Below are 27,933 nucleotides of genomic sequence, written 5' to 3' on the forward strand. Positions count from 1 at the left end.
CTCGAGTTTCTGCCCTCAGTGGGACGTAAAGCTGAAGACATTTTTTCTGCCATTATTTATAAACTCAAAACGCTGGACATATACACACATCAAAAAAGTTTTGCAACACCTTGGTTCTGAGAATTCTGGAAACTGTCCGGAAAATTGGAATAGAGGTCAGCATAAGCCTCATTTCTGCCATTTTTATTGCTCATGAAAACCACACATAAACCACACCATGTACCACCATAAAGTGAGACATTCAGAGGTGGTCCAGATTGCTACACAACAGTACCTCTAATACCCAGTAGCACATCCTCTTGCATTGATGCATGCCTGTGTTCATCATGGCATACTATCCACATGTTCATCAAGACACTGTTGGTCCAGATTGTCCCACTCTGCAACGGCAGTTTGGCATAGATCCCTCAGAGTGGTTGGTGGGTCACGTCGTCCATAAATAGCCTTTTTCAGTCTATCCCAGGCATGTTCGATGGGGTTCATGTCTGGAGAACATGCTGGCCACTCTACTTGAGCAATGTCGTTATCCTGAAGGAAGTCATTCAAAAGATGTGCACGATGGGGACGCGAATTGTCGTCCATGAAGACGAATGCCTCACCAATATGCTGCAGATATGGTTGCACTATCGGTCGGAGGATGACATTCACGTATCATACAGTCGTTACGGCACCTTCCACGAGCACCAACGGCGTACATCGGCCCCACATAATGCCACCCCAAAACAGCAGGGAACCTCCACCTTGCTGCACTCGCTGGACAGTGTGTCTAAGGCCTGACCGGGTTGCCTCCAAACACGTCTGCGACAATTGTCTGGATGAAGGCATATGCTACACTCATCGGTGAAGAGAACATGATACCCATCCTGAGTGGTCCATTCAGCATGTTGTTGGGCCCATCTGTACCCCACAGCATGGTGTCGTGGGTGCATAGACGGACCTCGACATGGACATTGGGAGTTAAGTTGTGCATCATGCAGCCTGTTGCACACAGTTTGAGTTGTAACATGACGTACTGTGGCTGGCTGCATGAAAAGCATTATTCAATATGGTGGCATTGCTGTCAGGTTCCTCCAAACCATAATCCGTAGGTAGTGGTCATCCAATGCAGTAGTAGGCCGTGGGCGCCCTCAGCAAGGCATGTCATCAACAGTTCCTGTCTCTCTGTATCTCTTCCATGTCCAAACAACAGCCCTTTGGTTCACTCTGAGATGCCTAGACACTTCCCTTGTTGAGAGCCCTTCCTGGCCCAAGGTAACAATGTGGACGCAATCAAACTGCAATATTGAACCATCTAGGCATTGTTGAACTACAGACAACATGAGCCGTGTACCTCCTTCCTGGTGGAATGACTGGAACTGATCGGCTGTTGGACTCGCTCCGTCTAATAGGTGCTGCTCATGCATGGTTCTTTACATCCTTGGACAGGTTTAGTGACATCTCTAAACAGTCAAAGGGACTGTGTCTGTGATACGATATCCACAGTCAAAGTCTATCTTTAAATTTAGGGGCAACTATGGCTGCTGAATTTTGCACGGAAGCTTGTCAGTTCTTCAGATCGCTTTAAGAAATTAGCTTTTTTTTTTATGTTCAACATAACATTGGCAAAAATTATGGACTAAAATCGAGAAAGGGAAAACACTAAAGAGTATAAGTCTGACACGTCGATCAGCTAGAGAGGGTGCATGTAGAATTTTGAGACATTCTTGCCATGAAATGCTTAAAAAATTTTGAATCAATCAAGGATGATTGTACCAAAAAGCTTTTAATGCAAAACAAAGCAAGGGAATACTTTTCGATCTAGAATAATTGGAAACAGCGGTAATGGTTATTGTGTGGAATGATTTTTTAAGAAAGAAAAGACAAAGCGAATTTTCAAATTCAGGCTTCTACTGTAGATTCAATCACTGTTGCCAATCTTTACGAACCTCTTTGCAAGTTTTTTGTTACTGATCGAGAAACTTTTAAACATCTCAAAGAAAAGGCGACAGAATTAAGCATATCAAAACAGTATACAAAAGACATGGGAAAAATACAACTGAAAAGGAAAGAAATATATGATGAAATACTCGATGAAGAAATGAGAAAGACTGTGAGTGATACTATCAGAGGTAACACATTCCCCATCCTCACTGATAGACTTGTATCCAAATTAAAAGATTCGTTGGAGGCCTACAACACGTTCAATGAAAAGTTTTCGTTTTTGACCAAAATGAGTGAAATGTCATCATCAGCCCTTGCAGAAAAAGCCTTTCTCTTGGAAGAAATGTGTCCTAATGATTTAGAAACTGACTTAGTTCAAGAACACATGCATTTTCAGTGCCACCTTTCTTCTCAAAGAATTTTGGTAAAACCAGATTCTCAATCATTGAAAAGTCTATCTTTATTCCTGTAACAAATTGTTTGGGTGAGAGAAGCTTTTCTTGCATAATCATATCTAAGATATGCCTTAAGCCAAGAAAAGCTAAATTCCTTAGCTCTTTTGCACATAGGGTCAGAACTAATGAATAAGATTTCGTATGATGATATACTTGATTATTTTGCGAATAGTATTGTAAAACTTCCATAACTTAATTAATCGAATTTCATCATATCATCAGCCAAATTGTAAGCAGTTAATTGAATATATTGTTTTTAAACTGTAATCAAGGTCAATAAAAATTATCATAATTAGTAGTATATGATTGAGCTTTTATTAGCTCAAAAATATGCCCAAAAACTATTTCTTGTGTAATCTAAATCGTTGGGTCATAAAAATAATGTAGGAAGTGACATATTGATCCCCTAGTTTACAGTCATACTAATTGCAGGAAAAATGTGTAATTAGGACGATAGTGCACAAATAATGAAGTTACAAGTTCATTGACAAAAAAATTCTAATTAGCATGATTGTGAAGTAGGGTATAGAATTGTAGATGTTGGTAGGGGTGATAAAATTTTAATAGCCTATTGGTGGCAAATGTGTAAATCTGCCACCGATGCAGAAGGTCGGTTTGTGGGGGTAGTTGGGGTGAGGAGGTGGGTGGATTCAGAAGATGGGTACTTGGCTAGACCAAGTGATTTGAGTATGGATTGGAGGAATGTTTGACCTCTGAAATGGGATCGTCATAGCACAGATTGTAGGTGGTAGAGTGAGGGAGTTGGCAGATGCCTTCTGTTAGGTATCACTGCAGTCAATCACAGCAGTGGTAGAGATTTTGTCTGCAGGGAGGATGATCAAATCAGGGTCTGTCCTAAATTAAAACACTTTTCTCCAACAAATGGAAGAGCACTTCAATCACTACCTACAAAAGTTAAATGTTTTCCGAAGCCTGCCTTGGAATACCATTGTCCAACAAGACATGTCATACCTCTGGTGAACCAACCCCCTGTCAACCAATGCCTCATAGCATGCAAGCACTGTCTTGGTGGCTTCTTCCATCCATCACACACCTCGAAACTTCCTCCCAACAACCCACAAAACTCAGATCACTGTTGTCAGTCTATCTAGGAATATTTAATGTCAATCTTATAGAAGTTTCGGTTCTTTCCAATGGGCTACCTTCAGCGTCACATGCAAATTCGGCCTCACACAGAACTAGATAAAAATCTACTGTCCTCTTCCCCATTCCTACAGTGGAAACAGTTGTTGACACCAAACATTCTGATCAGAACTGACAAAAAATGTACATTCAATCTTGCCTCTCACAGTCCATGGTCCCCAGCCTACACCTAATTCACACCTTCTAATGTTTTGGATGACTTAAAGTGGTTAGGTATGTGTGTAAACTCCCACTTCATTAATGATACGACTTACTTGAGATGGTCAGCTGACTTTCATTGCTCATTGCTGAAACCTCCTCTCCGAAGTATATTTGCTAGGAACAGGAATTTCTCAAGAACTCTTTCTACTTGTAAAAGTAAGCAGACATACAAAGTTTCTTTTGCTCCACTTAATGATGTATATTCAAACATCACAGTTTTACAAATCTCATTCTCCACATAAACAAACACTATCAAGTAAGTCTCCCTCGCGTATGCAAAGGTTAGAAACACATTAAATTAACATTCATAAGCAAATTGGCTTAAGAACCACTCATAATTTATGAACATGTCTTGCTTCTAGCAAATCCAACAAATGAAGAACAATTAAATGTCTACAATCAATTGTTCATTTTTCTTTAACAATAATTGTGACACTAAAACAGCAATGATTACTTCTTGTTCTTCCAGTATGACTTCCGTGACTTGAGGGGCAAATACTTGTCGATGCCATTCGACATCCTTGTGCTCATGACTCCTTTCCAGCCTGCACACACAAACGTGTCGCATAGTATGTACGTTCTCGCACACTTATTTTTGAAATACCGTGTGTTCAAGATTGTAGGATGATGAGTGGTTCTGGAATTTACGCGAAAATTCTCGAAGCACTACACATCCCTCCCCTAAGCTCGAACACATGATATTTTAGGCATACTCATTATGTACATTAATATTAATTACATAGAATAACAATTCATAATTCCACATTTTTTATGAACTGTGCATAACCCTTTTATTTACTATTTAGCCTTTCTTTTTTCATTTTACTATAATTATAACAACAGGAGTATTTCACTCAAGTTGGAGTCAATTCTTGTATATCTAGGAGTTGTGGGGCCTAAACCTTTGGGTTTACAATCATAAGCTCCAGGTGTTCATGACACTCAAGTGTTTTACTCTTTTTTCTAATTCTTTGTACTGCTTCTTTAGTACAGGATAGCCTCATTAATTATAGACTGTTTGCAGTCTGCAGGAACTCTGGGCAAATGAAAGTGTTCTTCTCGACACTTCTATGATGATACAGTCCTTTCCCCCTTGGATCAGTATCTTTACCTTACATATGGGTTGACCCTATGAGTGCACTCCCTCCTTCCATTTCAGTAGGTACGCCCCCCTTGATTCCTATTTTGCTATGGCACAGGTCAGTCCCCTTCTTGGTGCCCCTTTCTTAAGTCTGCCTATCTGCCTTTTGTATTCCTTTATCCTTTATGAGTAGACCTCATGGTTCATTTCCCTAGTATAGATCTTTATGTACACTATAATTAAATATTCTCTGGTAAAATTAAAAATTTAGTTCACACTTTACACTTGCTCCTTAATGCTTCATTTCATACCCGAGAGTCCTCCTTTACTCAACAACTTCTATTACTATTACTATTTACTCTATTCAGTATATTTTACTCAAGCTATAAGAGTCCCGCAATCACCCTACAAATGAAAAAATCAGAATATTTATATCTAAAAACAAAGATAATGTGACTTACTAAATGAAAGTGCTGGCAGGTCGACAGACACACAAACAAACACAAACATACACACAAAATTCAAGCTTTCGCAACAAACTGTTGCCTCATCAGGAAAGAGGGAAGGAGAGGGAAAGACGAAAGGATGTGGGTTTTAAGGGAGAGGGTAAGGAGTCATTCCAATCCCGGGAGTGGAAAGACTTACCTTAGGGGGAAAAAAAGGTAAAAAGGACGGGTATACACTCGTACACACACACATATCCATCCACACATATACAGACACAAGCAGACGTATTTAAAGACAAAGAGTTTGGGCAGAGATGTCAGTCGAGGCAGAAATGCAGAGGCAAAGATGTTGAATGACAGGTGAGGTACGAGTGGCGGCAACTTGAAATTAGCGGAGATTGAGGCCTGGTGGATAATGGGAAGAGAGGATATATTGAAGAGCAAGTTCCCATCTCCGGAGTTCGGATAGGTTGCTGTTAGTGGGAAGTATCCAGATAACCCGGACGGTGTAACACTGTGCCAAGATGTGCTGGCCGTGCACCAAGGCATGTTTAGCCACAGGTTGATCCTCATTACCAACAAACACTGTCTGCCTGTGTCCATTCATGCGAATGGACAGTTTGTTGCTGGTCATTCCCACATAGAATGCGTCACAGCGTAGGCAGGTCAGTTGGTAGATCACGTGGGTGCTTTCACACGTGGCTCTGCCTTTGATCGTGTACACCTTCCGGGTTACAGGACTGGAGTAGGTGGTGGTGGGAGGGTGCATGGGACAGGTTTTACACCGGGGGCGGTTACAAGTAGGAGCCAGAGGGTAGGGAAGGTGGTTTGGGGATTTCATAGGGATGAACTAAGAGGTTACGAAGGTTCGGTGGACGGCGGAAAGACACTCTTGGTGGAGTGGGGAGGATTTCATGAAGGATGGATCTCATTTCAGGGCAGGATTTGAGGAAGTCGTATCCCTGCTCGAGAGCCACATTCAGAATCTGATCCAGTCCCGGAAAGTATCCTGTCACAAGTGGGGCACTTTTGTGGTTCTTCTGTGGGAGGTTCTGGGTTTGAGAGGATGAGGAAGTGGCTCTGGTTATTTGCTTCTGTACCAGGTCGGGAGGGTAGTTGCGGGATGTGAAAGCTGTTGGCAGGTTGTTGGTGTAATGCTTCAGGGATTCCGGACTGGAGTAGATTCGTTTGCCACGAAGACCTAGGCTGTAGGGAAGGGACCGTTTGATGTGGAATGGGTGGCAGCTGTCGTAATGGAGGTACTGTTGCTTGTTGGTGGGTTTGATGTGGACAGATGTGTGAAGTTGGCCATTAGACAGGTGGAGGTCAACATCAAGGAAAGTGGCATGGGATTTGGAGTAGGACCAGGTGAATCTGATGGAACCAAAGGAGTTGAGGTTGGAGAGGAAATTCTGGAGTTCTTCTTCACTGTGAGTCCAGATCATGAAGATGTCATCAATAAATCTGTACCAAACTTTGGGTTGGCAGGCCTGGGTAACCAAGAAGGCTTCCTCTAAGCGACCCATGAATAGGCTGGCGTACGAAGGGGCCATCGTGGTACCCATGGCTGTTCCCTTTAATTGTTGGTATGTCTGGCCTTCAAAAGTGAAGAAGTTGTGGGTCAGGATGAAGCTGACTAAGGTAATGAGGAAAGAGGTTTTAGGTAGGGTGGCAGGTGATCGGCGTGAAAGGAAGTGCTCCATTGCAGCGAGGCCCTGGATGTGCGGGATATTTGTGTATAAGGAAGTGGCATCAATGGTTACAAGGATGGTTTCTGGGGGTAACGGATTGGGTAAGGATTCCAGGCGTTCGAGAAAGTGGTTGGTGTCTTTGATGAAGGATGGGAGACTGCACGTAATGGGTTGAAGGTGTTGATCTACGTAGGCAGAGATACGTTCTGTGGGGGCTTGGTAACTAGCTACAATGGGGCGGCCGGGATGATTGGGTTTGTGAATTTTAGGAAGAAGGTAGGGGTGCGGGGTGTCGGTGGGGTCAGGAGGTTGATGGAGTCAGGTGAAAGGTTTTGTAGGGGGCCTAAGGTTCTGAGGATTCCTTGAAGCTCCGCCTGGACATCAGGAATGGGATTACCTTGGCAAACTTTGTATGTGGTGTTGTCTGAAAGCTGACGCAGTCCCTCAGCCACATACTCCCGACGATCAAGTACCACGGTCGTGGAACCCTTGTCCGCCGGAAGAATGACGATGGACCGGTCAGCCTTCAGATCACGGATAGCCTGGGCTTCAGCAGTGGTGATGTTGGGAATAGGATTAAGGTTTTTTAAGAAGGACTGAGAGGCAAGGCTGGAAGTCAGAAATTCCTGGAAGGTTTGGAGAGGGTGATTTTGAGGAAGATGAGGTGGGTCCCGCTGTGACGGAGGACGGAACTGTTCCAGGCAGGGTTCAATTTGGATAGTGTCTTGGGGAGTTGGGTCATTAGGGGTAGAATTAGGATCATTTTTCTTCGTGGCAAAGTGATACTTCCAGCAGAGAGTACGAGTGTAGGACAGTAAATCTTTGACGAGGGCTGTTTGGTTGAATCTGGGAGTGGGGCTGAAGGTGAGGCCTTTGGATAGGACAGAGGTTTCGGATTGGGAGAGAGGTTTGGAGGAAAGGTTAACTACTGAATTAGGGTGTTGTGGTGCCAGATTGTGTTGATTGGAATTTTGAGGTTTTGGAGGGAGTGGAGCTGGAAGTGGGAGACTGAGTAGATGGGAGAGACTGGGTTTGTGTGCAATGAGAGGTGGTTGAGGTTTGCTGGAAAGGTTGTGAAGGGTGAGTGAGTTGCCTTTCCGGAGGTGGGAAACCAGGAGATTGGATAGTTTTTTGAGGTGAAGGGTGGCATGCTGTGCTAATTTGCGGTTGGCCTGTAGGAGGATGCTCTGAATAGCCGGTGTGGATGTGGGAGAGGAAAGATTGAGGACTTTTATTAAGGATAGGAGTTGACGGGTGTGTTCATTGGCTGAGTTGATGTGTAGGTGAAGGATTAGGTGGGTGAGGGCAATGGATTGTTCAGTTTGGAACTGGTATAGGGACTGATGGGAAGAAGGGTTGCAGCCAGAGATGGGAACTTTAAGTGTGAGGCCTTTGGGGGTTATGCCAAATGTCAGACAAGCCTGAGAAAATATGTGAGCGTAATCTGGCTAGGGTGAAGGCATGTTTGCGGAGGGAATGTAAATAAAACTTAATGGGGTCGTTGTGGGGGTGTTGTGAGGGTGACATGGTATTAGAAGGTGGAAAGTGTAACATGAGGTTGAAATGAAAATGAAAGATAAAAATATATGGGGAGAGATAAGGGTGAACTAGAAAGTAACTGGAGATCTGGTATGAAAAAAGGCGAAAAAGTGTTGGTTAAGTTGATCCTGTGGTGAACTTGGGTTGGTAGACAGCGATGTGCATGAAGGTTAGGTGGTTGTGTTGCCGCTAAAACACGTTAAAGGACGGAGAAATTCGGGAAAATTTCGAAAAAAACGTGTAAATGTATTAAAAGGAGTGGTGTTATGGTGAAAGATTACGAAAATGGGGCTAAAAATTGTCTGACGAAGGAATAATGACGTTAAAACCTGTGGGGAGCGGCTAAAAATGATCAGTGATGTGCGAAAAACGGAAGTGGAAATAAAGTGAAAGTTATCAGAACTAGCCGAAATGGTTGTTTAATACGTGGAAGCAGCTGTTATTGAACTAGAAACGGTGGATTTTATAGCAGCGGTAGTGTTGAAGGCGGAAATTAAAATTTTTTTGGTTATGGTTTGGAAGTGGGTTACGTATTATTGAGTATATATAGGCGGGATAAAATTGTATTACGGTAAAAAGGGGAAGGTGAATACGAAGTAAGACTACTGGTAAAAACAGAAAGAGAAAATAAGACGACAGGAAAGATTTCGAAATGCAACAGCGACAATAACAAACGTAATTGTTGGGTTCAAATTAATGATATGGTTATAATAAAGGGAAACATTCCACGTAGGAAAAATACGAGGGCGGTTCAGAAAGTAACCTCCGATTGGTCACAGTGCGGGTTGTGGGGGGAGTAGCGACGCCATCTGTGCGTTCACGCACTCAACAGGTCAGTCGGCATCATGCCGTGGTCGAGTGAACGTCGTACCTGCGCTAGTTTAGTTTTTGTGGCAGTTTGAAATGTGTGCTGCAATAGAAAACCCCGCCAAATGTGAAGTGCGTGCTGTCATAAGGTTTTTTACAGCCAAAGGATATTCTGCAGCAGCTATTCATCGTGAGCTTTGTGCCGTGTACGGACCAAGAGTTATGAGTGAAGGAGTTGTCCGTGAATGGGTACGTTTATTTAAAAGTGGACGAGAAAACGTTCATGATGAAGAGAGGAGTGGTAGACCATCATTGGTGACTGACGAACTCGTTCAGACAGTTGATGAAAAAGTTCGTGAAAATCGACGTTTCTCAATGTCGGAGTTGTCTACTGGTTTTCCACAGATTTCTAAGTCTCTCTTGTACGAGATAGTGACAGCAAGGTTGGGTTACCGTAAGTTCTGTGCACGATGGGTACCCAAAATTCTTACCGACCACCACAAAACTCAAAGAATGGCCTCTGCATTAGACTTTCTGTCACGTTATGAGGACGAAGGAGAACCATTGTTAAACAGAATCGTGACCGGTGACGAAACCTGGATTAAGTACGTGAACCCTGAGACAAAAGAACAATCAAAGATGTGGGCACATTCAAATTCGCCTACCAAACCAAGAAAAGCCTCGCAAGATTTTTCTGCCAGAAAACTGATGGCAACGGTGTTTTGAGATGCCAAAGGGGTGTTGTTGGTTGAATTCATGGGACGTGGTACGTCCATTAATCAAGACGTGTACTGTGAAACAATAAAAAAGTTACGACGGTCTATACAGAACAAACGCCGTGGTATGCTGACTTCCGGTATCGCTTTTTTGCACGATAACGCCCGTCCTCACTCTGCTCGCAGAAGAACGGCCCTTCTTGAGTCCATCAAGTGGGACGTTATCAACCATCCACCTTACAGCCCAGACCTGGCGCCAAGTGATTATCACCTCTTCATGCATTTGAAGAAATGACTCGGGTCACAGCGGTTTGATGAGGACGAAGAGCTCAAAGATGCGGTCACAGGCTGGCTCCAGGCACAAGCGGGTGATTTTTATGCAGAAGGAATTTCAAAGCTTGTGAAGCGATACGATAAGTGCCTCAATCGCTATGGAGACTATGCAGAAAAATAGTGCAAAGATGTAGTTGTAAGATGTATATATTAAAATATTTTTATTTAACTTGGTGTATTTTTTTAAATCAACCGGAGGTTACTTTCTGAACGCCCCTCGTATATCTAAAAACAAAGATGATGTGACTTACCAAATGAAAGTGCTGGCAGGTCGACAGACACACAAACAAACACAAACATACACACAAAATTCAAGCTTTCGCAACAAACTGTTGCCTCATCAGGAAAGAGGGAAGGAGAGGGAAAGACGAAAGGATGTGGGTTTTAAGGGAGAGGGTAAGGAGTCATTCCAATCCCGGGAGCGGAAAGACTTACCTTAGGGGGGAAAAAAGGAAAAAAGGACGGGTATACACTCGTACACACACACATATCCATCCACACATATACAGACACAAGCAGACGTATTTAAAGACAAAGAGTTTGGGCAGAGATGTCAGTCGAGGCAGAAGTGCAGAGGCAAAGATGTTGAATGACAGGTGAGGTACGAGTGGCGGCAACTTGAAATTAGCGGAGATTGAGGCCTGGTGGATAACGGGAAGAGAGGATATATTGAAGAGCAAGTTCCCATCTCCGGAGTTCGGATAGGTTGCTGTTAGTGGGAAGTATCCGGATAACCCGGACGGTGTAACACTGTGCCAAGATGTGCTGGCCGTGCACCAAGGCATGTTTAGCCACAGGTTGATCCACATTACCAACAAACACTGTCTGCCTGTGTCCATTCATGCGAATGGACAGTTTGTTGCTGGTCATTCCCACATAGAATGCGTCACAGTGTAGGCAGGTCAGTTGGTAGATCACGTGGGTGCTTTCACACGTGGCTCTGCCTTTGACCGTGTACACCTCCCGGGTTACAGGACTGGAGTAGGTGGTGGTGGGAGGGTGCATGGGACAGGTTTTACACCGGGGGCGGTTACAAGTAGGAGCCAGAGGGTAGGGAAGGTGGTTTGGGGATTTCATAGGGATGAACTAAGAGGTTACGAAGGTTCGGTGGACGGCGGAAAGACACTCTTGGTGGAGTGGGGAGGATTTCATGAAGGATGGATCTCATTTCAGGGCAGGATTTGAGGAAGTCGTATCCCTGCTGGAGAGCCACATTCAGAATCTGATCCAGTCCCGGAAAGTATCCTGTCACAAGTGGGGCACTTTTGTGTTTCTTCTGTGGGAGGTTCTGGGTTTGAGAGGATGAGGAAGTGGCTCTGGTTATTTGCTTCTGTACCAGGTCGGGAGGGTAGTTGCGGGATGTGAAAGCTGTTGTCAGGTTGTTGGTGTAATGCTTCAGGGATGCTTCAGGGATGATCCTAATCCTACCCCTAATGATCCAACTCCCCAAGACACTATCCAAATTGAACCCTGCCTGGAACAGTTCCGTCCTCCGTCACAGCGGGACCCACCTCATCTTCCTCAAAATCACCCTCTCCAAACCTTCCAGGAATTTCTGACTTCCAGCCTTGCCTCTCAATCCTTCTTAAAAAACCTTAATCCTACTCCCAACATCACCACTGCTGAAGCCCAGGCTATCCGTGATCTGAAGGCTGACCGGTCCATCGTCATTCTTCCGGCGGACAAGGGTTCCACGACCGTGGTACTTGATCGTCGGGAGTATGTGGCTGAGGGACTGCGTCAGCTTTCAGACAACACCACATACAAAGTTTGCCAAGGTAATCCCATTCCTGATGTCCAGGCGGAGCTTCAAGGAATCCTCAGAACCTTAGGCCCCTTACAAAACCTTTCACTTGACTCCATCAACCTCCTGACCCCACCGACACCCCGCACCCCTACCTTCTACCTTCTTCCTAAAATTCACAAACCCAATCATCCCGGCCGCCTCATTGTAGCTGGTTACCAAGCCCCCACAGAACGTATCTCTGCCTACGTAGATCAACACCTTCAACCCATTACGTGCAGTCTCCCATCCTTCATCAAAGACACCAACCACTTTCTCGAACGCCTGGAATCCTTACCCAATCCGTTACCCCCAGAAACCATCCTTGTAACCATTGATGCCACTTCCTTATACACAAATATCCCGCACGTCCAGGGCCTCGCTGCGATGGAGCACTTCCTTTCACGCCGATCACCTGCCACCCTACCTATAACCTCTTTCCTCATTACCTTAGCCAGCTTCATCCTGACCCACAACTTCTTCACTTTTGAAGGCCAGACATACCAAAAATTAAAGGGAACAGCCATGGGTACCAGGATGGCCCCTTCGTACGCCAGCCTATTCATGGGTCGCTTAGAGGAAGCCTTCTTGGTTACCCAGGCCTGCCAACCCAAAGTTTGGTACAGATTTATTGATGACATCTTCATGATCTGGACTCACAGTGATGAAGAACTCCAGAATTTCCTCTCCAACCTCAACTCCTTTGGTTCCATCAAATTCACCTGGTCCTACTCCAAATCCCATGCCACTTTCCTTGATGTTGACCTCCACCTGTCTAATGGCCAACTTCACACGTCCGTCCACATCAAACCCACCAACAATCAACAGTACCTCCATTACGACAGCTGCCACCCATTCCACATCAAACGGTCCCTTCCCTACAGCCTAGGTCTTCGTGGCAAACGAATCTGCTCCAGTCCGGAATCCCTGAAGCATTACACCAACAACCTGACAACAGCTTTCACATCCCGCAACTACCCTCCCGACCTGATACAGAAGCAAATAACCAGAGCCACTTCCTCATCCTCTCAAACCCAGAACCTCCCACAGAAGAACCACAAAAGTGCCCCACTTGTGACAGGATACTTTCCGGGACTGGATCAGATTCTGAATGTGGCTCTCGAGCAGGGATACGACTTCCTCAAATCCTGCCCTGAAATGAGATCCATCCTTCATGAAATCCTCCCCACTCCACCAAGAGTGTCTTTCCGCCGTCCACCGAACCTTCGTAACCTCTTAGTTCATCCCTATGAAATCCCCAAACCACCTTCCCTACCCTCTGGCTCCTACTTGTAACCGCCCCCGGTGTAAAACCTGTCCCATGCACCCTCCCACCACCACCTACTCCAGTCCTGTAACCCGGGAGGTGTACACGGTCAAAGGCAGAGCCACGTGTGAAAGCACCCACGTGATCTACCAACTGACCTGCCTACGCTGTGACGCATTCTATGTGGGAATGACCAGCAACAAACTTTCCATTCGCATGAATGGACACAGGCAGACAGTGTTTGTTGGTAATGAGGATCAACCTGTGGCTAAACATGCCTTGGTGCACGGCCAGCACATCTTGGCACAGTGTTACACCGTCCGGGTTATCCGGATACTTCCCACTAACAGCAACCTATCCGAACTCCGGAGATGGGAACTTGCTCTTCAATATATCCTCTCTTCCCGTTATCCACCAGGCCTCAATCTCCGCTAATTTCAAGTTGCCGCCACTCGTACCTCACCTGTCATTCAACAACATCTTTGCCTCTGCACTTCTGCCTCGACTGACATCTCTGCCCAAACTCTTTGTCTTTAAATACGTCTGCTTGTGTCTGTATATGTGTGGATGGATATGTGTGTGTGTACGAGTGTATACCCGTCCTTTTTTCCTTTTTTCCCCCCTAAGGTAAGTCTTTCCGCTCCCGGGATTGGAATGACTCCTTACCCTCTCCCTTAAAACCCACATCCTTTCGTCTTTCCCTCTCCTTCCCTCTTTCCTGATGAGGCAACAGTTTGTTGCGAAAGCTTGAATTTTGTGTGTATGTTTGTGTTTGTTTGTGTGTCTGTCGACCTGCCAGCACTTTCATTTGGTAAGTCACATCATCTTTGTTTTTAGATATATTTTTCCTACGTGGAATGTTTCCCTTTATTATAATCAGAATATTTGTTAGACTGGCCTCTCTTGCTCATGTTCTCTTTCCTTATTCACCCTTCCTACTTGGGTATACTCAATGTAAAATTATCATCGTTCTTATATCCTTATGTACCTATGCAATTTCCAAGTAACTAGGCGATGTATTTCCTATATATACATATTAATAATTATCTATATGATAGTTTTTCCAAGTAACTAGGAGATGTAGAACCATCATAATAAACAGCCATGTGTTCATATTTCTCTATGTGCACATTCTTTCCCCCTACAACGCTTGATGATTCTTACATCAATTTTATCTGTAGTTTCATTGTTTGCATCTTCATGTTTCATTGTGTGTATGGGTAAGTGTGTTTGTGTATCCTGTTTCTTCAGCTTACTTATATGAAATAAGTTGACGGTTATTGGAAACCATGGATAATAAGAATGACTTCAGCGATAGCAGTATATGAATGTGCAAAGAGAAAAAGTTAGACCAGTACTCAGATGAGAAGTAAGAAAGGAAAAAGTAGAAACCGTTGCTAAGATCGAAGAAGAGAAAGAAGATAGCCCCAAAGACAGGAAACCCTTCCCACCTCCTTCCCCAGGATGCCTACTTCACCGGTACTTGTTTGAGAAGCCGGAGGAGGTATGGTGTTTAACGTCTCCTACAGAACAGACATTCTCACTTTCACCTTTGAAGTACCAAAAGAAAAATCTTAACAACCCCTGTGGAATGGCAAATGGTGAAGAATCAGTCACATTAGTCTGCAAGGATCGTTTGGAAGGTGTGGTGCGTGTTCTGTGTTAGCCATGTTGCCAGCCGGTGTGGCCGAGCGGTTCTAGGCGCTACAGTCTGGAACCGCGCGACTGCTACAGTCACAGGTTTGAACCCTGCCTTGGGCATGGATGTGTGTGATGTCCTTAGGTTAGTTAGGTTTAAGTAGATCTAAGTTCCAGGGGACTGATGGCCTCACAAGTTAAGTCCCATTGTGCTCAGAGCCATTTGAAGCATTTGTTAGCCATGTTTGTACTTACGCTACCCACCCCTTCCAAAACTAATACAAACCTTCCCTTACACATCACATCTCATAAAGGTAAAATTACGTATCTTGTTATCACAGTTATGGAATGATTCACATAAAATTCCATTTTCTATTAATCTAATATTCTTTGCAGTTTATTAATCTCCACCCAGGTTTACATAGATCAACTAGATAAGAAATTACTTTCAAAGAATAGCTTAGGCAAAAATGAGGCCTAACTATATGCTGATGCCGGGATTTGAGACCACCGCTGACTGGAGCGGAGCGTGAAGGTGACTTAAATACTTATCGGGCACTAACAACTGAGGACAGCTCAATCACATACCAAGACCAGTTTCGGGTCATCATACTTCCACATGGGTCTGTGTCTCTAGAAATGGATAATAGGATAGTACAAGAATTCAAGAATAGATTACAGAATAGTTTAAGATTTGAAGGGAATTCAGTGCAGGAAAAATAGTACAGAAGAAACACCGAAAACAACTAGGTATCCAACAGTCGTCACTCCTCCTATTAACACAGAACATTAACATCTCTGGAAGACAGATGTGACTCTGCCCGAATCCCATTGATCTGATGTTAACTTCTCTCGATTACTTACGGCCCAATACTTCCCGTTAACTTTTGTGTGAAAATCTCCCAACAACAAAACAATTACCACTTTACTAGGAAACACAACATTATGTAAAGTTATGCTATTTTCTACTTTGTCCTATATAAGTTTGAATTCCTTCCATAAATTATATGTGCCTCTCTTAGTATCATTAGGTTCTGAAGCTAAATTTGAAGAAACGTTGTCGGAGGTTACCCTCTCAGCAACTTTTCAATCGATTATTTCCTTTACCTGTTCCTCCAGATTACTTATATTTTCTATGACAGCAGTGGCTAATTTCTCCTTGACATTTCGTTCCAGGTTATCTACTTGAATGCTCATGCCTGCAATTTGCGATTGGACCATAAGTAGTAATTCATCCTGTTTTTCCAAACTCTGTCTTAAGGTGTGCAACCTCTGCTTTACAGCATTGAACGTAAATTGCATACGCTTTGAAATGATCCTAACTTTTCGCTAAGTTCAGTTTCTACATTATTACATTTATCTCCAATATCAAATTTTAGTTTCTTTGTAAAATTCTGAAATTGCTCATTCTGTCTCTGGTCAAAGTCAGTAAACAGTTGATTTATGTGAGTATTCCAAGTACTAGTTAGTTCACTCTTAAAATCTAACTTCAGATTTTTGACCTTATTATGTAGAGTGTCAAATTCAGTCTTTAATAAAGATATATTTGTTGCTTGACTGTTCAAGGTTTCACTCTGGTTACTTAAAACCTCACTCTGAGCATCTAATTTAATATTTAATTGGGTATGCACTGAATCTAACTTAAGACTTTGAGCATTTAAAACTGCACTCTGTGCTTCTAAATTTTTACTTAAAGTAGTAACTTGGGCATTTGACTCTGTTCTTGGGTCATCTAATCTAGCATTTAGTTGAGTATTAACTGCGTCTAATTTAAGACTTAGTTCCTATCTTAAAGCCGCTGAAACTGCCCGCTGGGCTTTAATTAAATTCACTACTTCAGACCAGTCTGGCACTTCCTTTGTCACTGTCATAGCCATGTCTGGCTCTGAAGTTTCCTGGTTTCTTGAGTATTATCCATGTTTTTTTTTTTAGATCAGGTTATCATTAAAAACACTCACCTCTAAATATACTAACTACAGTACTATAGTCTTTGAATAGTTTCTGTACCTTTCGATTCAAACAATTATTGTCTCACGTTCACCCGGCGTAGAGTTTTAGGCTGCATCGGTGACCAGGTGCGGAATCAGCACCGGTGAACAGCACGGGCGCCGGCGACATCGAATGTTAGTTTCAGCATCAGTGTCGGCTGCGAGGTGTGTGGGAGCTGTGTACTCTCCATACCAAATCATCTTAGTCAAATTGTACTCGGCGTATCTCTTCTTAGTCTAATACATCGAGATATCTCCGTTCTTTTAACGTTAAGACTTTCTTTCGTCTTTCCCTTTGTTGCATTCACAATTTTTTTTCATTTCATTGTTGGGCTTAATCTAGTTTCTCTTAATGGTTTTCTCTTCTTGTTATACTCGGGTGCTATGGCAACACATATCATCTTCTAATCTCATTTTCATCTCAAAATTCCTGTTTTCTTCCAGCCTTTCACACAGGTCACCAAGTTCTAATGCTCTTTTGATGATAGAACGTGTGCAGTATATATACAAACTTTATGTTTTCACCAATTAATGGTGTAGTTAACTATGCAGAAGAACATTCTCACATTCCACGTATAAATATATTCATCTTGTCGTATTTCACTCATAGCTCGAGTTCTAGAAACAGGTTTAATTACATTTATAAGTGAGTTGGTTTAAGAACCGCTCATAATTTATGAACATATGTCTTGCTTCTAGCAAGTCCAACACATGAAGTCCAATCAGAATGTCTATAATTCATTGTTCATTTTTCTTTAACAATAATCGCAGACACTAAAATGGCAAAGAAAACTACATGATTACTTCTTGTTCTTCCAATACGACTTCCGTGGCTCGAGCAGAAAACACTTGTCGATGCTGTTTGACCAACACGTCTACCTTGTGCTCGTGACTGCTTTTCAGCCTGCACGCACAAACGTGTCGCGCAATATGTACGTTCTTGCACACTTATTTTTAAAATATCATATGTTCAAGACAGTGGAAGGACAAGTGGTTCTGCAATGTATGCGGAAATTCTCAAAGCACCACAACCTGTCCCCATTACCCCCACTTTACCTTCTTACTCTATGATTTGCTAGCCCTCAGGCAACCTTCCCTCCCTTCTTTCCCTTGTCACAGTCTGCCTGCAATGCTGTGACAATGTAGGTGTTATATGTGAGCCTTTGTGTTTTTGCATTACCTCTGGAGAATGACATTCTGAAAATTCAATAACATTTCCTTTATTGTTTATATGCCTGTCGACTGATGAATACCACAGTTACATAGCGAGTGGTCACCTTTTTCCTTATATTATTTGTCTTCGAAACGGTTGTATTGTATTTGATGTTTTTTGTGTACTCTTCGTTAACTCATAAAATTATTAAACAAATTGCCTTTTCAATTTCAGAACTGGACTTCCGAAAGAAGGTAGTTCTACAACAAGATAGGAGCATACCATTTGGTCCAATCTACATAAGTCTACCATGACAATGGTTTCAGAGAGACTGATAAGGAAGGGGCAGAGAGAACACTGTCATCTTATATTAAATAGCGACTACACTTGTTACTACCCATGAAACTTGTATTGATACAGGTTCTCTTTTCATCTGCAATTTATTTGAGTGCCAAATAAAACATGGTTAGTCTGCAGCTTTTTTAAACTTTGTGTTTTGAATGTTGTTGTATATATGTGCATCTTTAATAAAATCGCAGTTTACATCTTTTCCATGAAGGAAACTCTCAAATCCTATTCCAGCTGGTGAACGGATTGCAAAAACTTGAACAGTCATATCAGACTGAACATCAATATTAGATAAAAACAATAGCAAAGCAGTAACTGTATGTGTATATGAGAGTGAACAATAAAAAGTTCTTGAAAAGACAGTAAAAAGATATTGTGTTTTTGTAGTTATACTTGCCTCGTATTTTCTCTCATGAAACGTGTTTCTGAAAGGTTTCCAGAATACTCACCTGCAACTGCCATATCTTCTTCAATGGATTCAAAATGTTTCCAAGACAAAAATGTTCTTTGGATCTGGAAACTGATGCAAGTCAGTGGATAAGAAATTTCCATAATTGAGTTTACATTCCAGCAACTCTTACTTCAAAAATTCAGGACTCCCTATGTGAGCAGATGCAATTCCTTATCCTCATCAAAGATGCCTTTTTTGTCATTTAGGCATCTTCTCATATTTTTTATCCAGTTGGTTAAGAAGATTTGCCTAGTATGCGGCAATTGTAGTAATAATAATCTGTTTGACTTTCATGCACTAGGTAAAGATAGTAAGCTGACTTAGTGTATGGAAGTTAGTGGTGCCAAGAGCAGACAGTTTGAATGTATACTGTGAGAACAGAGCAAAACTTTCATATGTTACAATGGAATTACTTTATAATCACATAATGAAGACCCAGACAGTGGTTCAAAACTATTTGGACTCATTTGAAACAAATCACCATTAACGAATATGTCTAGAGCTGTGACAGGAAATTAAATAAAGTGCCAGTCCTTTATTCCAATGTAATGTCAGGATTACACATTAATGATGGTGTCCTGAATCACACTAGGGAAAAATGAAATTTGTGAAACAGGCTTATTAAAAGAATGGACACATACTAAGGCATCAAAGAATGCCAGGGGTAATATTGTAGAAAGAGATCAAGGATTGAATACTGTATGCAGGTTCAAATGGATTGAGATTGCTGCACCTCAAGCCGAGATGAAAGGCTTATACAGAATACACTAGTGGGGAGAGCTGCATCAGACCAGTCTTCGGACTGAAGACCAAAATAACTACTACTTCTCTTGCAGAAATCTACTTTATCTGCTTTGATAATGAAACTCTGGCTTCCATTCACCCTTTTCATTGCTTTTACATTTCTGCCAAGAAATCCAAACTAATATCTCATCCATTGTAATAAATTACTGCATAAAATCATTTGCATTCTTTTTAATAGAGTTAAGACATTTCTTAGGAATGCATTTTCTCATTTGCTTTTGGGCAGCATTTGACATGTGGCACCCATCTGGCACAAATTTTTCTCACAATTAATTGTTTATATAAAATATGCTGTACTGTTTCCCCTGTTATGTCTATAACTTCAGCTATTCCATATATCTTCAAACCCCCATTATCCAATACCTTATTGTGTACTTCACATTGTTTATCATATTCTTTCATCCAATTCTTAACTGTTGTTGATAATCTTGGTGAAGACTTATTATAAACCTTCACAAGCTTTGGATAAAATTCTGTTACTAATAATCATCTCAAAACAAAGAATTTTACAGTAGCATAGGAATCCAATTTATTATTCATGTTGATGCACCACTATATAACATGACCACTTTGCAATATAAACAGAAATATACAGCAGATCAAGTTGGTTTCTGATGTATGGTATTGTGCTACATGTGCCAACATAATATAAGCTAAATTTGTATTATATCAGTGCCCATTTGTGTGTCGGGCTAAAGCATCTCATCTCTCCCTCATGTATGTCTGTTATTCCCTGGTACCTTTGTAGCCACTGATCAGTAATGCTATGGAAATCCAGGGTAGTGGTTTTTAAGTAGTAGCATGCTGAGATAATCGTTATAGTAGGACCAGAATGAGATTTTCACTCTGCAGCGGCGTGTGCGCTGATATGAAACTTCCTGGCAGATTAAAACTGTGTGCCCGACCGAGACTCAAACTCAGGACCTTTGCCTTTCGCGGGCAAGTGCTCTACCAACTGAGCTACCAAAGCACGACTCACGCCCGGTACTCACAGCTTTACTTCTGCCAGTATCTGGTCTCCTACCTTCCAAACTTTACAGAAGCTCTCCTGCGAACCATGCGGAACTAGCACTCCTGAAAGAAAGGATATTGCGGAGACATGGCTTAGCCACAGCCAGTTTTAATCTGCCAGGAAGTTTCATATCAGCGCACACTCCGCTGCAGAGTGAAAATCTCATTCTGGAAACATCCCCCAGGCTGTGGCTAAGCAATGTCTCCGCAATATCCTTTCTTTCAGGAGTGCTAGTTGTGCAAGGTTCGCAGGAGAGCTTCTATAAAGTTTGGAAGGTGGGAGACGAGATACTGGCAGAAGTAAAGCTGTGAGTACTGGGCGTGAGTCGTGCTTCGGTAGCTCAGATGGTAGAGCACTCGCCCGCGAAAGGCAAAGGTCCCGAGTTCGAGTCTCGGTCGGGCACACAGTTTTAATCTGCCAGGAAGTTTCGTTATAGTAGGAACTCTTGAACCCATCGCGGTAAGAGGACCTTATGAAATATAACATGCTGCCATGTTACTAGTGTGATGTTCCATTCAGTTTCAACTGTGTATCATGAATATATGATTTTTATGGATAAATATTCATCTTCTAATTATGAAGTGGCTATGAAATTATCACGGATTAATGGAGTAAATATTAGCTGACAAATTCTTCCACGTAAGTATTGCCATGCTTATCACAAATTGTTAATGACCATGAACATGTACACTGTACAATGTTTACATGAGTATATGGGATTCAGAGTTACCAACCAAGTAGGGTGCTATTGATAAAAACATGACACAAACTGTATACATGAGCTCACGAGTACCATCAAGTTGTTTATGGGCTGATTAAAAATTATGGAGTAGGAACAGGAAGAGGAGAAAACCAAATGAAGCTATTGCCCTTAAATAGTTTGTGGTAAGTTGTTACGGAACCAAACTGCTGAGGTCATCTGTCCCTTAGCTTACACAATACTTAATCTCACTTATGCTAAGGACAACACACACACCCATGCCCAAAGGAGGACTCGAACCTCCAATGGGAGAAGCCACACAAACTGTGACAAGATGCCTGAGACCATGTGGATGTTCCTAAATAGTTTATAAAGCATCATATGAGGGCTCGATTCTAAACCATTGTGTTAACTGGTGATTAAATGTGACTCTACCACATTGGCTCATAAATAAAGCTGTCACTCATCTGAACCTCCCCGATAATGTTCACACAAAGTGCAGCGAGCAAGCACATGGATGAACTGATGATGTATATTTTCCTCATTGAAAAAGGTCAATTACGGTTTCACATTCTGTGAATGACAAGGTCAACAGAGTTGCAGCACGAGTTTTGACAGAACAAGGACGGGGAAGGGGATTGGCTGAGTCTATTTCGAGGAAACCATCTTTGCATTCATCTTAAGCAATTTAGGAAAACCTTGGGATAGACAAGTCAGGAAAGGATGGTTATTTCAATGTACCTGTCATAGGAATCTCATAAGCCTATAGCATTTATCACGCATACATCCACATACATACTCTGTGAACCACTGTGAAGTGCGTGGCAGAGGCTGCCATATATGAGGGGTTCTTAATGTTCGAGTCATGTATCGAGCACAGGAAGAATGATTGATTAAATGCCTCTGTGCGTGCCATAATTAGTCTAAATTTTTCTTCATGTTCCATACGGGATCTATATGTAGGGGGGTGAGTTTCTAGAATCTTCACTCAATACAGGTTCTCAGAATTCTGTAAGTAAACATTTGAGGGATAATTTGCATCTATCATCAACAACCTGACAGTTCTTGTTTTTCAACACTTTCATAACGCTTTGTTATGTGTCAAACAAACCTGTAAGGTGGAACGATAGCCTTTGCGCATCCACCGAAGTTCTCTGTTCATTGTCTGAAAGGCGGCAGGTAGTCCTACTGCCTACCGATCAGGAATTCTTTGCTAATGGTCATGAAATTTGGCACCTTCACATCTACATGTTTCCCACTTAGAATGGCATAAGTAGAAGGCTGCAATCATTGCTCATCAATTTGTTTGTCACATCTGAAGACACCTGTTAATTGCGCTGATGAAATATTGTGTGGATTTCACAATGACATTCAATGTCTCATCTGGGAACTATTTCTACATCTAGACTGCCATGAATACCTAAAGCAACACAAATGGCCTAAGCTGCCTGTGTTTGATGTCTGCTGTTAGTCCTATATGTTACAGATCCCACACACTTTAACAATATTCTATGGAGAAATGCACAAGTAACTGGTAATCAGTCTTTGTAAACTGACTGCATTTTCCCCAGTATCCCGCCAAAGAACCTAAGTCTGCCACATGCCTTACCTACATATGAGTGTATGTGATCATTCTATTCCATATCCATACAAATAATTACTTGTAGCTATTTATATGAGTTGACTGATTCTAATTTAAACCTTTGGTATTGTTGCCATAGGGTAGTACATTGTTTTATGAACTACACTCCTGGAAATTGAAATAAGAACACCGTGAATTCATTGTCCCAGGAAGGGGAAACTTTACTGACACATTCCTGGGGTCAGATACATCACATGATCACACTGACAGAACCACAGGCACATAGACACAGGCAACAGAGCATGCACAATGTCGGCACTAGTACAGTGTATATCCACCTTTCGCAGCAATGCAGGCTGCTATTCTCCCATGGAGACGATCGTAGAGATGCTGGATGTAGTCCTGTGGAACGGCTTGCCATGCCATTTCCACCTGGCGCCTCAGTTGGACAAGCGTTCGTGCTGGACGTGCAGACCGCGTGAGACGACGCTTCATCCAGTCCCAAACATGCTCAATGGGGGACAGATCCGGAGATCTTGCTAGCCAGGGTAGTTGACTTACACCTTCTAGAGCACGTTGGGTGGCACGGGATACATGCGGACGTGCATTGTCCTGTTGGAACAGCAAGTTCCCTTGCCGGTCTAGGAATGGTAGAATGATGGGTTCGATGACGGTTTGGATGTACCGTGCACTATTCAGTGTCCCCTCGACGATCACCAGTGGTGTACGGCCAGTGTAGGAGATCGCTCCCCACACCATGATGCCGGGTGTTGGCCCTGTGTGCCTCGGTCGTATGCAGTCCTGATTGTGGCGCTCACCTGCACGGAGCCAAACACGCATACGACCATCATTGGTACCAAGGCAGAAGCGACTTTCATCTCTCAAAGTCCGTCAACTGCACATACGGTTCACGTCCACGCTGTCGCGGCATGCTACCAGTGTTAAAGACTGTGATGGAGCTCCGTATGCCACGGCAAACTGGCTGACACTGACGGCGGCGGTGCACAAATGCTGCGCAGCTAGCGCCATTCGACGGCCAACACCGCGGTTCCTGGTGTGTCCGCTGTGCTGTGCGTGTGATCATTGCTTGTACAGCCCTCTCGCAGTGTCCGGAGCAAGTATGGTGGGTCTGACACACCGGTGTCAATGTGTTCTTTTTTCCATTTCCAGGAGTGTATATAAGTTTACATTTCTAAACATTAAAGCAAGTTGCCGGTCTTTGGACCATTTTGAAATCTTATCAAGATCTACCGCCCCCCTCCCCCCATGAACCATAGACATTGCCGTTGGTGAGGAGGCTTGTATGCCTCAGCAATACAGATAGCCGTACCGTAGGTGCAACCACAACGGAGGGGTATCTGTTGAGAGGCCAGACAAACATGTGGTTCCTGAAGAGGGGCAGCAGCCTTGTCAGTAGTTGAAGGGGCAACAGTCTGGATAATTGACTGATCTGGCCTTGTAACACTAACCAAAATGGCCTTGCTGTGCTGGTACTGCGGACGGCTGAAAGCAAGGGGAAACTACAGCCGTAATTTTTCCCGAGGGCATACAGCTTTACTGTATGGTTAAATGATGATGGTGTCCTCTTGGGTAAAATATTCCGGAGGTAAAATAGTCCCCCATATGGATCTATGGGCGGGGACTACTCAAGGGGACGTCATTATCAGGAGAAAGGAAACTGGCATTCTACTGATTGGAGCGTGGAATGTAAGATCCCTTAATCGGGCAGGTAGGTTAGAAAATTTGAAAAGGGAAATGGATAGGTTAAAGTTAGTTATAGTGGGAATTAGTGAAGTTCGGTGGCAGGAGGAACAAGACTTCTGGTCAGGTGAATACAGGGTTATAAATACAAAATCAAATAGGGGTAATGCAGGAGTAGGTTTAATAATGAATAAAAAAATAGGAGTGCAGGTAAGCTACTACAAACAGCATAGTGAATGCCTTATTGTGGCCAAGATAGACACGAAGCCCAAGCCTACTGCAGTAGTACAAGTTTATATGCCAACTAGCTCTGCAGATGACGAAGAAATTGAAGAAATGTATTATGAGATAAAAGAAATTATTCAGATAGTGAAGGGAGACGAAAATTTAATAGTCATGGGTGACTGGAATTCGATAGTAGGAAAAGGAAGCGAAGGAAACGTAGTGGGTGCATATGGACTGGGGGTAAGAAATGAAAGAGGAAGCTGCCTGGTAGAATTTTGCACAGAGCATAACTTAATCATAGCTAACACTTGGTTCAAGAATCATAAAAGAAGTTTGTATACACGGAAGAAACCTGGAGATACTGACAGATTTCAGATAGATTATATAATGGTAAGACAGAGATTTATGAACCAGGTTTTAAATTGTAAGACATTTCCAGGGCCAGATGTGGACTCTGACCACAATCTATTGGTTATGAACTGTAGATTAAAACTGAAGAAACTGCAAGAAGGTGGCAATTTAAGGAGATGGAACCTGGATAAACTGACTAAACAAGAGGTTGTACAGAGTTTCAGGGAGACCATAAAGGGACAATTGACAAGAATGGAGGAAAGAAATACAGTAGAAGAAGAATGGATAGCTCTGAGGGATGAAGTAGTGAAGGCAGCAGAGGATCAAGTAGGTAAAATAGGAGAGCTAGTAGAAATCCTTGCATAACTGAAGAAATATTGAATTTAATTGATGAAAGGAGAAAATATAAAAATGCAGTAAATGAAGCAGGCAAAAAGGAATACAAACGTTTCAAAAATGAGATCGACACGATGTGCAAAATGGCTAAACAGGGATGGTTAGACGGCAAATGTGAGGATGTAGAGGCTTATCTCACTTGAGGTAAGATAGATACTGCCTACAGGAAAATTAAAGACATTTTGGAGAAAAGAGAACCTCTTGTATGAATATCAAGAGCTCAGATGGAAACCCAGTTCTAAGCAAAGAAGGGAAAGCAGAAAGGTGAAAAGAGTATATAGAGGGTCTATACAAGGGCGATGTACTTGAGGGCAATATTATGGAAATGGAAGAGGATGTAGATGAAGATGAAATGGGAGATATGATACTGCGTGAAGAGTTTGACAGAGCACTGAAAGACCTGAGTCGAAACAAGGCCCCGGGAGTAGACAACATTCCATTAGAACTATTGACAGCCTTGGGAGAGCCAGTCCTGACAAAACTCTACCATCTGGTGAGCAAGATGTATGAGACAGGCGAAATACGCTCAGACTTCAAGAAGAATATAATAATTCCAATCCCAAAGAAAGCAGGTGTTGACAGGTGTGAAAATTACCAAACTATCAGTTTAATAAGTCACAGCTGCGAAACACTAACACGAATTCCTTAGAGACGAACGGAAAAACTGGTAGAAGCCACTCTTGGGGAAGATCGGTTTGGATTCCATAGAAATGTTGGAACACATGAGGCAATACTGACCCTACGGCTTACCTTAGAAGCTAGATTAAGAAAAGGCAAACCTACGTTTCTAGCATTTGTAGACAGGAATACTCTCTTTCAAATTCTTAAGGTGGCAGGGGTAAAATACAGGGAGCAAAAGGCTATTTACAATTTGTACAGAAACCAGATGGCAATTATAAGGGTCGAGGGACATGAAAGAGAAGCAGTGGTTAGGAAGGGAGTGAGACAGGGTTGTAGCCTCTCCCCAATGTTATTCAATCTGTATATTGAGCAAGCTGTAAAGGAAACAAAAGAAAAATTCAGAGTAGGTATTAAAATCCATGGAGAAGAAATAAAAACTTTGAGGTTCGCCGATGAGATTGTAATTCTGTCAGAGACAGCAAAGGACTTGGAAGAGCAGTTGAGGATATAAGATGAACATCAACAAAAGCAAAACAAGGATAATTGAATGTAGTCAAATTAAGTCAGGTGATGGTGAGGGAATTAGATTAGGAAATGAGATACTTAAAGTAGTAAAGGAGTTTTGCTATTTGGGGAGCAAAATAACTGATGACGGTCGAAGTAGAGAGGGTATAAAATGTAGACTGGCAATGGCAACGAAAGCGTTTCTGAAGAAGAGAAATTTGTTAGCATCGAGCATAGATTTAAGTGTCAGGAAGTCGTTTCTGAAAGTATTTGTATGGAGTGTAGCCATGTATGGAAGTGATACATGGACGATAAATAGTTTAGACAAGAAGAGAATAGAAGCTTTAGCAATGTGGTGCTATAGAAGAATGCTGAAGATTAGATGGGTAGATCACATAACTAATGAGGAAGTATTGAATAGAATTGCAAAGAAGAGGAGTTTGTGGCACAGCTTGACAAGAAGAAGGGATCAGTTGGTAGGACATGTTCTGAGGCATCAAGGGATCACCAATTTAGTATTGTAGGGCAGCGTGGAGGGTAAAAATCGTAGAGGGAGACAAAGAGATGAATACACTAAGCAAATTCAGAGGGATGTAGGCTGCAGCACGTACTGGGAGATGAAGCAGCTTGCACAGGATAGAGTAGCATGGAGAGCTGCATCAAACCAGTCTCAGGACTGAAGACCACAACAACAACAATCAAGATCTGAATATTTGTGCTTTATCCAGACAGTACCTCGTTACAGAGGATTTCAGCCTCTGCTAATAATTATGTCAGGTCATGAATGTGCAACATGAATATCAAGAGTTCCACCATAAATTGCTGGAGCACATTTTAAGTTATTCCTGTTGATGCCTCTATCCAAGATAATGTGCTGCATCCTGCCTGACAAGATATCCTCGAAACAGTCACAGATTTTGTTTGGTACTACCTATAATCATGTTTTCGGGATGTCAGTGTTGACTCTGGCCTTTATCTTGTAATAGTAACAGTCAAAAATTGAATATCTAATGTGAGGAAGATACATGGACCTCATACAAGAAAATTCCATATTGA

General features: G+C 42.5%; 1 protein-coding gene across 1 annotated transcript in view; it reads left to right on the forward strand.

Annotated features, from left to right (window-relative positions):
* LOC124622184 (meiotic recombination protein REC8 homolog) overlaps positions 1 to 18,670 on the forward strand; it is a 380,857-nt gene extending 362,187 nt beyond the window's left edge. The window contains exon 15 of the mRNA XM_047147832.1: positions 18,417 to 18,670. Within this exon, the coding sequence (XP_047003788.1) occupies positions 18,417 to 18,496 (80 nt within the window). The 3' untranslated portion in view covers positions 18,497 to 18,670. The remainder of the gene's footprint in view (positions 1 to 18,416) is intronic.
* Positions 18,671 to 27,933: the final 9,263 nt, after the last annotated feature.

The sequence above is a fragment of the Schistocerca americana genome, chromosome 1 (genome assembly GCF_021461395.2).
Source record: "Schistocerca americana isolate TAMUIC-IGC-003095 chromosome 1, iqSchAmer2.1, whole genome shotgun sequence".
Lineage (NCBI taxonomy): Eukaryota > Metazoa > Arthropoda > Insecta > Orthoptera > Acrididae > Schistocerca > Schistocerca americana.